Here is a 14,074-nt window from a genome sequence, read left to right as displayed (position 1 = left end):
CGATATTATTCTATTCAATATCCATTCCAACGAATAGGAAAAAGGGAAATAAGTAAATCACTATTCAACCAATCAAAGTAGTCAAATGCACAAGGAAGATAAAATTTTTAATTAATTAGGGATTTATGGGTGAGCTCGGAAAAAAAAATCACAAGCTAGCTTATAAATAGTATATAGGATACACATAATAAATTTTAAATTTAATTTTAATATATTAAAAATATAAAAAAATTTAACAAATATTTAATCACAATTTTAATAACAATAACTATTTTTAACAAATAACATATAAATAGCCATTTAAATAATTGAACGTAATTCAATAACTATATAAATTACATAATTATTGTATTAAAATTAAACTTTATATATATTCTTTTGAATAAAGAAGTTCAACACATTAAAATAGAATAAAAGATGAACTAAAAAACAAAAAAATATATAAAATAAAAACAGATGAAATAATAGTTTATTCACACCACTTCATTTTTTATAGCTAAAAAACATTTGTTAATAATTTTCTCTATATCTGTTTCGTTGTTTTGAAATATTTTTCTATTTCTTTTCACCCAGACATTTCAAATAATCACAAAAAAATGCATCAACCATTTTTATTTTTTCGCTCCTCCTTTCTAGTAAGAGCTCATGTCCAACTCTCAAAATATTCCTTTAACATCCAGAAAAAGGATCATAACCTGCCAAAATAAAATTAGATAACTATGTGCATCACACATGCCAATTAAATTCACATCCAAAAAAATAAGTGGTTAATAACATCTTTTTTACATAATACAAAGACATTATCTCCGAGATGAACAAGTCCTAGCTTGCTCAGTCTTTCCTTGATATTCACTTTGACTATCAAAAACAAACCAAGCACAAAATTTCACTCTTAGTAAAATCAAACCTCTCCAAATAGTTCTAGTGAAGCTTTAATTCATTACTTCTTTTGGTAGCATTTCTGCCTGCAACACCTATATAAATGAGTTAGTAGAAAATGCACATTTTTTTTATCAAATTTTCGTACAATTCTATCCTCTCTGTCAGTTGCTAATTTAACTGTCATTAGAGTATCATGTGGTTGGTTCAGTTTTCAACTCCCATTGGTATAACTCTCGCCTTCATTGGAAGTTTCAAATCTACTCTAACCCATCCCAAAAACCACAATCCTCTATGACAGATCCTCTTTGGTTTGAAACTAAGAAAAGTCTCAAAAATCTATCTTTCAAAGACTTGCATTGAAGCCAAATATTTTTCCAGAATCGAGTCTTTCTTCCATCACCTACCTCTAAAGACAAGTCAGAAATCATTTTATATCTCACATATTGTTCCTTAATCTGTAGCTAACAACTATCCTTATATGACCCCTCTAGTAGGTAACATTTGATTGGATAACATCTCATTGGGATTTAGATTATTACAAGAGCATACAATAATCTTTCATAACGGATGCTTTTCTTTTGAAAAATACCATCACCACTTAAATAGAAGTAATCATCACATCACCCACCCCAACACACCTAGCTTATTTGGAGTCTGCACAACTTCCCACCTCACCATCGTCATGTCATTCCTCCCATCCTCCTTACTCAAAAGGAATCTTCTATGTAATGAGATTAACAACGAAGCTCTTAGTTACTGGTACGAAATTTATAACCCACAAACTAATCGGTAAGTGCACCAGGTCGTACCAAGTAATACATCAGGTGAGTGAAGGTCGATCCCACGAGGATATATAGACTAAGCAACAATGATTGAGTGATTCACTTAGTTAAACAAACAGAAAATGGTGTTTTGAGAGTTCAATTGTATTAAACAGTAAAATCAGAGAATTAATAAAGCAGGCAGTAAACGGGTTGTGAAATATATAGAGAAAACAGTTAAAGTTTCAGAGATATTTATTTTCCAGATTAACTTTTCTTACCAACTATTTTAATCATGCAAGATTCAATTCATTGCAAACTATATATGACTAAACCCTAATTCTTTAGACCTTTTTAGTCTCCTCTAACCTTCATCAACTGCCAATTTCTTGGTCACTTGATTCCAATTAGAGGGTTAAGTTCAATTCTAGTTTATATGCCAAAGAAACCCTAATTGCCCAAATATAAGAGGATTATATGTCACGTATCCCGTTAAGTCCAGATAATTAGAAATTTAGGAGAAATTATTTTCAAGCTATTGTTCAAGCAAAGAGCTTTTCCAAGTTTTACAAGAATTCAATTAGAACAAGGGTCATACTTCCGTTCCATCCAGATTCATAAGATAAAGAACGAAAATAATTCTTGAAATTGAAATCAATACTTGAATTAAAATAGAACAGTAATAGTATTAATCCATAGAATAAACAGAGCTCCTAACCTTAACAATGGAGGTTTAGTTTCTCATAGTTCAGAGAGAAAACAAGGATTCTGAAAAACTGTAAATTGCGGAATAAGGTAAGAGAAGAGAAGAAAGGCCCGAGCGGTTGAATCTTTTCCCTTTTATATCTAATCCTAATTAATGTAAAATATTTTTTCTAAAACTATAATATCTTTTTCTACTTGTAATTCAAATAAAAGTTTAATAAAAAATAAAATAAAGATTTTGTTGCCATCATTACATAGACACGGGACCACTTCTTTCTCCTTGGAATGGCACCTAACTTCAAGAGTTGTGCACCTAACTTTGCTGGCTAGGCCTTCTTGGCACCTAACTTGGAAAATTCTAAGTTAGGCACCATCTTGGCCATACAGAATGAAGGAGAAGGGAATACTATCATATATCGTTGGAAAGCTATAGAAGTTAGCTTTCCAATGCCACTGAAATCACATCAATGGACCTCTGTAGCTCATGTTATGTCCGTTAGAGTGCAGGGAGCTCAGGGTTGACAGTATCATTCACTTTCTTCTCTTCTTCTGCAAAAACTCCATCAAGTCCATCCGAGTACTACTTAAAATAAACAGAATTGTACACAACTCAAAGTAGCATTCATAATGGCTAAAAAATATTTAAATCTTGATTAAACTTAACAATTCAGATACAAATTCACTAGGAAAAGATAGGAAAGATGCTCACACATCACAACACCAAACTTGAATTGTTGCTTGTCCTCAAGCAACCAAAACTAATATAAACTTAGGATGTGAATTTGCATGAGAAGTGAGTGTTCAATTAAGCTCCTGTCTCTTCTTAAAGTGGGGTTTATACACTACAATTCTGAATAGTTTTGGCATCTCACTATCCTTTGAATCAGAGGAATGTCACTGTCATTTGGAGTTAGAGTCTGGATAGTATTATGAATTCTCTGGCCTTTTTACCTTGGGTTAATCCTTGAATACAACAATTTTTTTCATTCTCTTTTCTTTGGTGATTTGCACCTTGAGTCTAGCCGTGACTTTAAATGCTTTGTCTCAAGCCTTACTTGACACAAAAATACCACAACACTTAAATGGGGAACTCTCTTTTAATTTTGATTTTTCTTTCAATTACTCCCAGACAGTGGTGCTCAAAGCCTTTGGCATACTCTGTATTTGCAGTTGGCCTCGACTCTTAGTGCTCTGTCTCAAGAGTTACTTGACACATTTACACCACAAGCATATGACTAGGAAAACAACTCTTTGAGTTTTTAATCATATTTGACCTTTCTAACCATTGATGCTCAGAGCCCTGGACCTTGCTTTTATTTTTCTTTTGCTGTTTCTTTTGCTTTAAGGATTAAGCTTTTGTTTACTTCAGAGAATTCATAATAGTTCTCTAAATTCTTTTTTCTCATACATCAACATCCTTTGATTCAAATTCAAATATGCATTGTTCATATAATGTATTCAAAATTACAGATAATACCACCACATTTAAGTAAATAAGACTACTATTTAATATAAACTTATTTTTTCATGCAATACATCACTTCTTTTCTTTTTCTTTTTTGATTCAAGCTCAGTGAGCGGTACATGTGACATTTCTTCAGTTAAAAGATAAATAAATAAAATTTCAAACTAATGGAATTAAACTAAAACCTAGGACTCAGGATTACTAAAGATCATGCAGACATTCAAGTAAAATAGTAGAAAATTGGAATATAACATAATAAGAACGGAATGAAATATAGAATAAAAGGAACTCAACCACCTTAGTTATCCTAGTGGCCGTTTCATTCTTCAAGTTGTGCTCTTCCGTGAAAATGATTCGCCTCCCTTTGATGCCATTAAAATAAAAAAAAACCACAAGCGAAGCAATAACACCAAACTTAAAAGTTTGCTTGTCCTCAAATAAAGAAAAACTAAAAAGAGGGAGAGACATAAAAAGTGCACGGAAGAATAAAAAAAATTTATAAAAAAAGAAGACAATAATAAAAGGATAAGAAAAATTAAAATTATTTAAAATATATATATTATATATATATATATATTTATTTATTTTAAGGGGACGTATGTGATTGGGATGATGGGGTTTGGAATGGGGAAACGGGTGGGGTCTTGATTATATATATATACACTAGTGTGAAGACCCGTGCAATTGCACGGTCTTATACATGATATGAAAAATAAATAATTTGATATTTCAATTAGAATAAGTAAATATAATTAGTTAAAATAGAATGCGCATATTATTTTATACATTTATAAATAACCAAAAAAATATATATAACAAAATGCATACATATTAAAAAAAATAATGATTGAAAGGTATATTAAACAAAATAAAAAATAAAAAAATTAAAATATAGAAGAAGAAAAAGAGAAAAAAAGATAAAAAAATTAAAAGAAAAGGATGAAAAATAGTAAAATGTATATTTAGTAATATACATTCCATGAATTTTTTTCATAAATTCAAAAATTATTTAATTTTTTTAATTTGATCAATTTTAAAAAGTGTGAAAAGATTATATGTAAACATGTAATCCATTAATTTGCTATTTTTTATAATTATCTTTTTTTATTGTAAATAAATTATACTATAACATTCTAAAATGTTTTTCAATTATCTTTTAGCAATTTACCACAAAAATATAAATGAAAAATGAAACGGATAGAGAATCAAAATTAAAACGGTAATAATAATTGGTGGAGAGTGGCTTCTCTCTTTTCAATAATGTGGATGTAAGAGTGGGTTTAGGATTTCAGGATTAGATTGATTTGAAGGGATTTGTTTTGTTAATTATTTATTAGTTCATTAATTATTATTATTAATTGTTATACATATAATATTGATAAAAAAATTTTATTTAATGTTAAAAAAATGTGCATTGATATTAGGAAATTAATAGTAAAATATAATTTTTATTAAAGAAATTTTGGTAAAATTAAAATTTAATAAATAAAAAATTATTTAAGAGTATATTAAAAAAATATTTTACCAATTAAAAAACTTTTTAAAGATAATTTCATAAAAATACAATTTAGTAAATAGAAAAATAATTTGTTAAAACGTATTTGAATAAACTGAATCATATAAAATAAGTTAACATTTTAATTTATCTTTATATTTAATACAATAAAGCAGTATCATTACAAAAAATAACCACCACATAAAATTACATTAATATAAAAACAAAACAAAATAAATTATAAAATCTTATCAAATATTTCTTTAAATACGACATTATGAGTTAAAGTAGAATCATCATTTTCCTCGCCAGATACCAAAATTCTTAAACCATCTTTGCTCTTCACTCGAAAAATAGCGACATAGAGTTGACCATGAGAAAATACCGGTCGACGCAAGAACAGTCCAACACTGGATAGAGTTTGACCTTGACTCTTATTGATAGTCATTGCAAAGCACAAGTTTATAGGAAATTGTCTCCGTTGAAATTTGAAAGGTATCCCAGCGTCACTCGGAATTAAATTCATCCGAGGAATGAAAACTTTATCTCCAATGTGACTCCCTGAGACAATCTCAGCTCCAATCACATTTGTTCCTAGATCTCTAACAATAAGGCGAGTACCATTGCATAAGCCACCAGTTGGATCAATATTTCTCAACAAAATAATAGGCACACCTTTCTTCAATTTCAATGAGTGATTCGGTAACCCTGAACATTTTATTTGATTCAAAAACTCAGTATTTATCCAATCAACATCAACGTCACAATAAGCATCACTACCACATATAGAATCAGCACTTAGATACTCTTTTTCTGTCCCAAGTAGCAATTGAACAATGTGATCATTGATTTCTTCAACAATCTCTACTGTTGGAGCTAATATGGCTCTGTCTTGGAAAAAACCAGTATCATCAAAGTTTCTAACTATGTCAGGATAAATTGCATTTATAATATCATCAATTGGATTATCAGAAGGAAAAATCAGAAACTCATTTGGAATTTGAACTAAAAGCTTTTCGTTAATTATTGTCCCAATACGCCCTTCTCCAATCTGAAGAATCCAATCGGAAAACCTTTTCAATTCTTCCAGATTTGATTGATTTGTAGCACTTTCTAACCGCATATTTTTTGTCAACGTCAACACTTCAAAGTGCTTCCAAAGAATTGAAGAATTGATTGATGCCATAACAATCTCAGCACGAGAAGCTTTAGGAATAACAGGCAAAACCTGTCAAAAATCACCTCCAAGAACAATGATTTTTCCTCCAAAAGGTAGATCTTTGTTAGACACTGAAATCGACGTCATTATGTCTCGAAAACTTCTGTCTAAAGCTTCAAATGCCAACTTGTTAGTCATTGGAGCTTCATCCCAAATAATTAGCTCAGCAAGTCGAATTAAATCAGCCTTAGGACTATCTTTCGGAATTCTACAAATAGTATCTTCATTCAATTCAATTGGGATACCAAACATAGAATGAGCTGTCTTACCACCAGGTAACAATAATGAAGCAATTCCACTTGAAGCAACATTAATAACAATTCTTCTTTGAGAACGCAATTTGGCAGATAAGAGTCTATACAAAAAAGTTTTTCCAGTCCTACCAAACCCATAAATGAAAAACAACCCGTGTTCCTTGTTAGTAACACAATGTATAATCCTATCATAGATTGACTTCTGTTCTTCATTCAACTTTGGAAAATTTGAATCGTGTTCTTCAAGCATCACAGAAATGTCATATTCTAATTCACGCAACACCAAAGAATTACTAAATTGTGAGACCAAATTAACATTAGGAAGCGGCATACCAGCAAAATCTCTTAATGATTTTCCATTGGCCTGTAGCAATTTCTCTATCTCTATTAGACAAAATGTTTGTAACTCTTCGTCAGTCATTGTTATTCCTGCAATATATTTTTTTTCAGTTAGTAAATTCATCAAGATATCAAAAACTTGTATTGTTTGAAAATTTTTCCTATCATGCTATGTATGTATTCTAAACTTTCTGCATATCATTTTCGATTTATTTATTGTTAAGAGTTTTTCTTAATCCTATAAATAAAATAAAAAAGATAAACTAAAGATTAAGTAAATACTTGGAATATGAAGCTCACTTCGCCTGTAATAAATGATATCATCAGATAAATATTTCCAAGTTTGATTCCAAACTAAAACGGGCCTAGAGACAGAACCAGATATTAACAATGAAACAAAAAGTTTTCTCAATTGGGTGCCAGAAGATAACTCAGCCGCTTCATTAATGGCCAAGACAAACTCATTATCATCTATTAAAAGACCCATGGCAGAACATGCCTCTTGGAATGTATCATATAAAACAGAATCGACAGTCCTTATACTTCAAAAACTGGTGCATCCTCTTTGCACATTGAGAAGCATACGCATATAGAACAGCTCACCAGTTGAAGGATGAACAAAACTTAATCTTCCTATAGAAAATCCCCTTCTTCTTGGTTTCCACTGTCGAGATTGTAAATCATAAACGAATTTACTTGGGAACTCAACATATGTTAGTGTTCGTCCTTCAACATATGTTCGATTAGCCATCATCCAAGCAGTAAACATTGTCATCAAATCTCTATTTCTTATTAAAACAGAGCCAATAGTATCATGATCATCGAACACAACATGCTGCTGATTAGGTAAATGAAATCTGAGTCTTTGCACAGGTGGCCATCTATGATGAATTTCATATGCAAAAATTCTCCACATAGATTCACAAGGTGAAAGATACCGACAATCATAATACTGTTTGATCTCATCAACCACTTCAAAAGAATGAGTTGTCTCAGTTGAATGACTAATAGTTGCAGTTACACGATCTGGACCCTTGTTAATGTACTTGAAAAGATACTTTATAACATTTGACTTGTTGCAAAATTCCAAATTAATATGAGCCTGGTACTTCATCAACAATAATGGATTATATGGAACAACAAATCTATTATCAAGATCAACACCATGACTTTTAACTGTAACACCAATATCTCGACGCTTGTAAATAGGATAACCATCTTCATCAAAACTCGTATAATTAACAAACTGCTTCGGATAAAACTTGGAGCATCTTCCATCTTTCATGCATGGAGAAGTTGGTCTTACCCTACCACAAGGGCCATGAATCATGTATTTACTAACCACACTATACAAATGTGGAAACTTCATAGGATTAGGAAGTTCCGCACAAATCAACTCATCAACAATTTCAATATTCTGCAATCTATTCCTTCCATCAAGCCAAAGTAGAATATGTGCATATGGCAAACCTCTTTTTTGAAACTCAATTGTATACATACCTAAATAGTAAAAAAATATCGGTAAATATAGAAATTTAGCATAAATTCAATATAGAATTGTCTATATTCGATATACCTGCATTAAGAGGACCAAAAAAAACACCATTCTTAAGATCATTAAGAAGACACTTCATCTTAGCATGAAAGACTCGGCAAGCAATGTCTGGCCGATCAGCAATTGGAACTTGATCACGATTAGTATATCTTTGAAACTCAGGCCAGTTAGGATTGCAAGTAAGGGTAAGAAATAGATCTGGATACCCAAAATGCTTACAAATAGCCATAGCATCTTGGCAATTATTAAACATGTAACGTTTACCACCAGTGAAGGAAGAAGGCAAAATCACTCGAGTACCAATTGATGATGCTTCAGTATCACCGCGTCGCATAGCTTCTTCAATACCTTGTAAGACTTCTCCTCTAATTGTGCTCTGTTTTTTCCTGATTTCATAAAGCCTCTGTGACTCAATCATAGAGAATGAATCAACAACAAACTGTTGGAACAATCTTCTAGACTTATGAATAATGCTATCCTCATCCTCTCTCATTTGCAAACGAAAACAGATAAATTCTCGCATGGATACTCTAGTCCTTCTCCCTGCAACATTTATATCTTGAATATCTCGATAAGGAATACCCAATTGATAACCATCTTCCCCGTAAGGAAAAAGCAAGGGATATTGCAATGGCTAGTATAAAGCATGTGTCTCATATATTCTTTGAAGTTGGCCAGTTGCAGATTTAACAATGACATCACGACCAGTATCAGAAGAATCAAAATCACCAACAACCAAAGCAGCAACTTCATCGCACGAAGGATAATTATAAACTCTTCGATCACGTTCTCTTTGACTAAACAATTTCAAAGAAAACATCTGAGACGGGTGATTCTCATGGAATTCCCTCACTCTTCTAAATGATTGTGCTATGGGATTGTGTTGATCAATCATTTGGGTCAAATCAATTATCAGCTGTCTATCTATTTTTGAACTTTGCCTATAATTAAGAAAAATAATAACACAATATTACTAAGTAATTTTACTTAAAATGAAAAAAATGCATTTTTTATAATTAGAATGAATCTTAACAACAATATTTAAACAATAGGATACGAACATTTTGATTATAATAATCAAAGTTACATCCATATTAGTATCTTACTAACTAAAAATGAAATTGAAAATAAAAGAAACAAATTAAAATTACAAACAATCATAACAAATTTTTGTAAGAATTGACCTTACCCAAATATTCTTTCTCTATGCGTTAACTCATGTTCTGTGTCATATATGTATAATTGGGCAAATTTCGGAACTTGACCAGCCTGAGGTAATAAACTTCCAATCCTATGATAATTTTGACCACTTATGATGAATTGTGGTGGGCCAGTTCCATCATTCACTGAGTCTATTACTTTACCACCAAGAGAAGTGAAAGCAAACATACTATTATAATACCGAATTTTCTTCTAAAACTGTAAAGACTTACTATCATGACCATGAATCAAATTATATAATAAATCTGGAGCTTTCTGAAGATACGGTAATTGAATTTTTCCTTGAAAACAACAAAGTGTAAAAAGAGGTTGATTAATTCTTGACTGTTTTTCAACCCGCTCTAGTAACCAAAACGACGCACCACAATATAGACAAGTATACACAGGGTCACCAATATCGAGACAACCTACAAAAATGAATAAAAAATTTAAATAATAAACAAATCCTTACAAATTTAACTAAGTAAAAAAATTATATTAAATAAAGACTTAAATGCTTCTTAATTTTTTTTTTACTTAAGAAAATATACCAGTAAAACAATTAAAGATTCAGAAATTATTCACTGGATACTCATTGTCTACAAATTGAAAATATAAATATTTGATAATAATAATAATCTAACCAAATTTGAGACACTTGTATTGAAAGTATTTAAAATCAATGAATACTATTTTTTTCATATTATATTTGGTAAAAAATGTCATAAATTTTATTACGACCAGAATATTAAAATTATAAAAGGAACATAACGTGACTAAATATACTGAATGAGTAGATTATATCTAAATTAATACAAAAAATGCAAACTCCATAAATAAATCAATTATAAGTATATTGAAATATCTTGAACTTCACTTTGTGAAAAAAGTGGATGATCAACAGGAGACCGAAGCTCATTCCAAGAATTTACAGTAGGATCATATATTTCAGAGTCATCTTGATTTGGGTTTTTATTATGAAACAAAAAAAAACTTATTATAAATAAATCAAATATAAAGATATACACGTCAAAGAAATATTTAAACAGACAATCATGAAGTATGAAGTTATTAATAACTAAATGCATAATAAACAACATAAAAAAAATATACAAAAATTAATTCAATAATGAAATATATAAACCAAAATAAATAGACAAAAAATATAAACATGATAACAATGATTAGAAAAGAGTCCTTTTTATATTTTAAAATAATTGAAAAAATAATGTAAATAATAACTATACTTTCTAAGTTAACGAAGAAATTAAAAAATTTAAAACAATAAACTCATACCTGATAATATGAAATTGGCATTAATAATTGGAGTATCTTGCAAAATAATTGATCCCCCTAAAGAAAAAAAAAAGAACTTTAAACGTAAAATTAAAACTATGGGAAGAGCAAAAAAATTAAACAGGTAGGTTAATAAATACCACGTACCAATATATTTAAACTTAAAATAAGAGAAATATTAGAAGTAGGAACAACATCAAACAATAAAGCATAGAAATCCAACCAATAATATTAATTGAACACCGATTTTATAATAGTAAAAAGCATTTGTAATGAAAAGATGTAAATTTTAATTTCTTTCAAAAAAATCCAAAAGTGAATATAGCAAAACTGACCTCTTCTATCTTCAACTTGTTGTCCTCTCTTTCTCTTTAAATAATTTTTTCTATATAATCTTGCAGTAGCATAAGATTGAGACATTTTATGAAATTTTAACCAAGCTAAAGAAATTTAGAACCAACTAATGTTCACTATAATGGTATTTCGAATAAAATAGTACTTCCTTCTTAGACACCACTTCAGTTATATATAACCCAAAAAAAAAAAGAAATCAAAGAACCTCCATAAGTTCATTTGAAGAGAATGAATGAGAATGAATGAGTATAACTTATTTTCTCACTGCATACACTTGTAACCTTGACTTTCAGAAAATAAAATCAGAATAAGTAGAAAGGCTTTTCAGAATACTCTTAAAGCATGAAAGTAATGCAGCAGACTTGTGAAACTTAGGATCCAATTTATAGACAGAGAAATGAAACCAATTCAGGATTTAAATTAAAAAATTTGAACCATGGAGGAAAAAAAATAAAAGATCATTGTGTATATAACACTCACTTTGAAACCAATCGAAAGTGGAATTGATATATTCATTGGAGGGTATATTTCTTAAGGGAATATATACATATATAAGGACTACGCTGGAAAGAAGGATGAGCACTGATTATGAGGCAAAACAATATGAATGACCATCACATCATTGAAAATTTGACAGCAATCAACACCTACCAATCAAATCTGCAGAAGGAAGATAATCATCCATCGGAAGAATGAAGAGCAGGAGATCTGACGTGATTTGTAGAAGGGGAATGTTTTTCCTTTTTGAAAGAAAACCTATAACCAGAGAGGCCATAAAAGTACTTGCTGATGGGATTGATTTGCAACAAATGACAAAGGGGAGTTAGTCACAAGTAACGATACCTACTCTCATTAACCAAATAACTTTTTTGATAGAATAATAAAAGATAGTACTATTTGTTATAGAAGATGATGTCATTTCTCCCACCAAACCACCAAAATCTGATTTTTCATGTGAGGGTACACTGAAAAACAGGGAAGAGAATCACTTTCCCCACCTAACCACATCCAATCCATCTTTTGTTTTTGAAGAAAAATTCAAAAACCAACATCCCATCATAACTTCGAAAGTGACAAAATAAAAGGAGGAAGCAACAACTTTGACTGACATCAGAATCATGTATAAAAGAATGAGATGAGATCACAAATAACATCATTCAAACTAACATCCCATCATAACTTCAGAAGAATAGAATTCACATTATATTTTCAACAATTTGAAGCATATAATAATAAAAATACAACCTCACCTCCCTAGAACTGATTGAGAAACAATCTATACATACTATGATTTGATGAGCACTGATGAGCGGATAATTTATACGCTTTTTGGCATTGTTTTCATATAGTTTTTAGTAAGTTTGAGCTACTTTTAGGGATGTTTTCATTAGTTTTTATGTTAAATTCACATTTCTGGACTTTACTATGAGTTTGTGTATTTTTCTGTGATTTCAGGTAAATTCTGACTGAAATTGAGGGATTTGAGCAAAACTCTGAAGAAGGCTGACAAAAGGACTGCTGATGCTGTTGGATTCTGACCTCCCTGCACTCGAAAAAGATTTTCTGGAGCTACAGAACTCCAATTGGCGCGCTCTCAACGGCGTTGGAAAGTAGACATCCAGGGCTTTCCAGCAATATATAATAAGTCCATACTTTATTCGAAGAATGACGACGTAACTTGGCGTTGAACGCCAAGTACAAGCTGCTGTCTGGAGTTAAACGCCAGAAAAACGTCATGATCCGGAGTTAAACGCCCAAAACACGTCATAACCTGAAGTTTGACGCCAAGAAATGCCTTAGCTCGTGGAATGATCAAGCTCAGCCCAAACATACACCAAGTGGGCCCCGGAAGTGGATTTATGCATCAATTACTTACTCATGTAAACCCTAGTAGCTAGTCTAGTATATATAGGACATTTATCTATTGTATTAGACATCTTTGATCTCAGTTTTGTTTTATTCTTCATCTTAGGGGATCATTGATCACGTTAGAGAGGGCTGGCCATTCGGCCATGCCTGGACTCTTTGCTTATGTATTTTCAACGGTGGAGTTTCTGCACACCATAGATTAAGGGTGTGGAGCTCTGCTGTACCTCAAGTATTAATGAAGTTCTATTTTCTTTTATTCAAATCTCTCTTATTCTTATTCCAAGATATTCATTCGTACCCAAGAACATGATGAATGTGATGAGTCAGATTACCCTCATCATCATTCTCACTTATGAACGCGCGTGATTGACAACCACTTTCGTTCTAGATGGCGGCATTTATGAGGATCCGGAAAGTCTCACCTTGTCTGTGGTATTCCGAGTAGGATCCTGGGAATCCGGAAAGTCCAACCTTGTCTGTGGTGTTCCGAGTAGGATTCCGGTAATGAATGACCGTGACGTGCTTCAAACTTTAACCTGCTGGGCGTTAGTGACAGACGCAAAAGAGGGATTCTATTCCAGTAGGAGCGGGAACCAACCGGTGATTAGCCGTACTGTGACAGAGTGCGTTAGCATAGTTTTCACTGCGAGGATGGGATGTAGCCATCAGCCATGGGTGAT

General features: G+C 31.2%; 2 protein-coding genes and 1 long non-coding RNA gene across 4 annotated transcripts; all 3 read right to left on the bottom strand.

Annotated features, from left to right (window-relative positions):
- Positions 1-5,546: 5,546 nt before the first annotated feature.
- LOC112805624 (uncharacterized) lies at positions 5,547-7,607 on the bottom strand. Its single transcript, XM_025847983.2, has 3 exons — positions 7,403-7,607; positions 6,651-7,210; positions 5,547-6,536 (listed from the first exon to the last, which is right to left on the bottom strand). The coding sequence occupies exons 1-3, from the start codon at positions 7,605-7,607 to the stop codon at positions 5,547-5,549; spliced, it is 1,755 nt and encodes a 584-aa protein (XP_025703768.2).
- Positions 7,608-7,664: 57 nt separating this feature from the next.
- On the bottom strand, positions 7,665-9,495 carry LOC112805623 (uncharacterized). The gene is made up of 2 exons (XM_025847982.3): positions 8,697-9,495; positions 7,665-8,620 (listed from the first exon to the last, which is right to left on the bottom strand). Exons 1-2 carry the CDS (start codon positions 9,196-9,198, stop codon positions 7,665-7,667), a joined length of 1,458 nt encoding a protein of 485 aa, XP_025703767.1. The 5' UTR covers positions 9,199-9,495.
- A 220-nt stretch (positions 9,496-9,715) lies between these two features.
- On the bottom strand, positions 9,716-12,820 carry LOC112696727 (uncharacterized). Of its 2 annotated transcripts, none has more exons than XR_011862363.1 (3): positions 11,507-12,820; positions 11,172-11,228; positions 9,716-10,303 (listed from the first exon to the last, which is right to left on the bottom strand). It is a non-coding gene; the product is annotated as an uncharacterized lncRNA (long non-coding RNA). The 2 variants fall into 2 exon arrangements; XR_011862364.1 differs by having other exon boundaries at positions 12,177-12,820.
- Between the last annotated feature and the right edge of the window lie 1,254 nt (positions 12,821-14,074).

The sequence above is a fragment of the Arachis hypogaea genome, chromosome 6 (genome assembly GCF_003086295.3).
Source record: "Arachis hypogaea cultivar Tifrunner chromosome 6, arahy.Tifrunner.gnm2.J5K5, whole genome shotgun sequence".
Lineage (NCBI taxonomy): Eukaryota > Viridiplantae > Streptophyta > Magnoliopsida > Fabales > Fabaceae > Arachis > Arachis hypogaea.
Note: the sequence above shows the minus strand (reverse complement) of the source record. Positions and strands in the feature narration are given on the sequence as shown.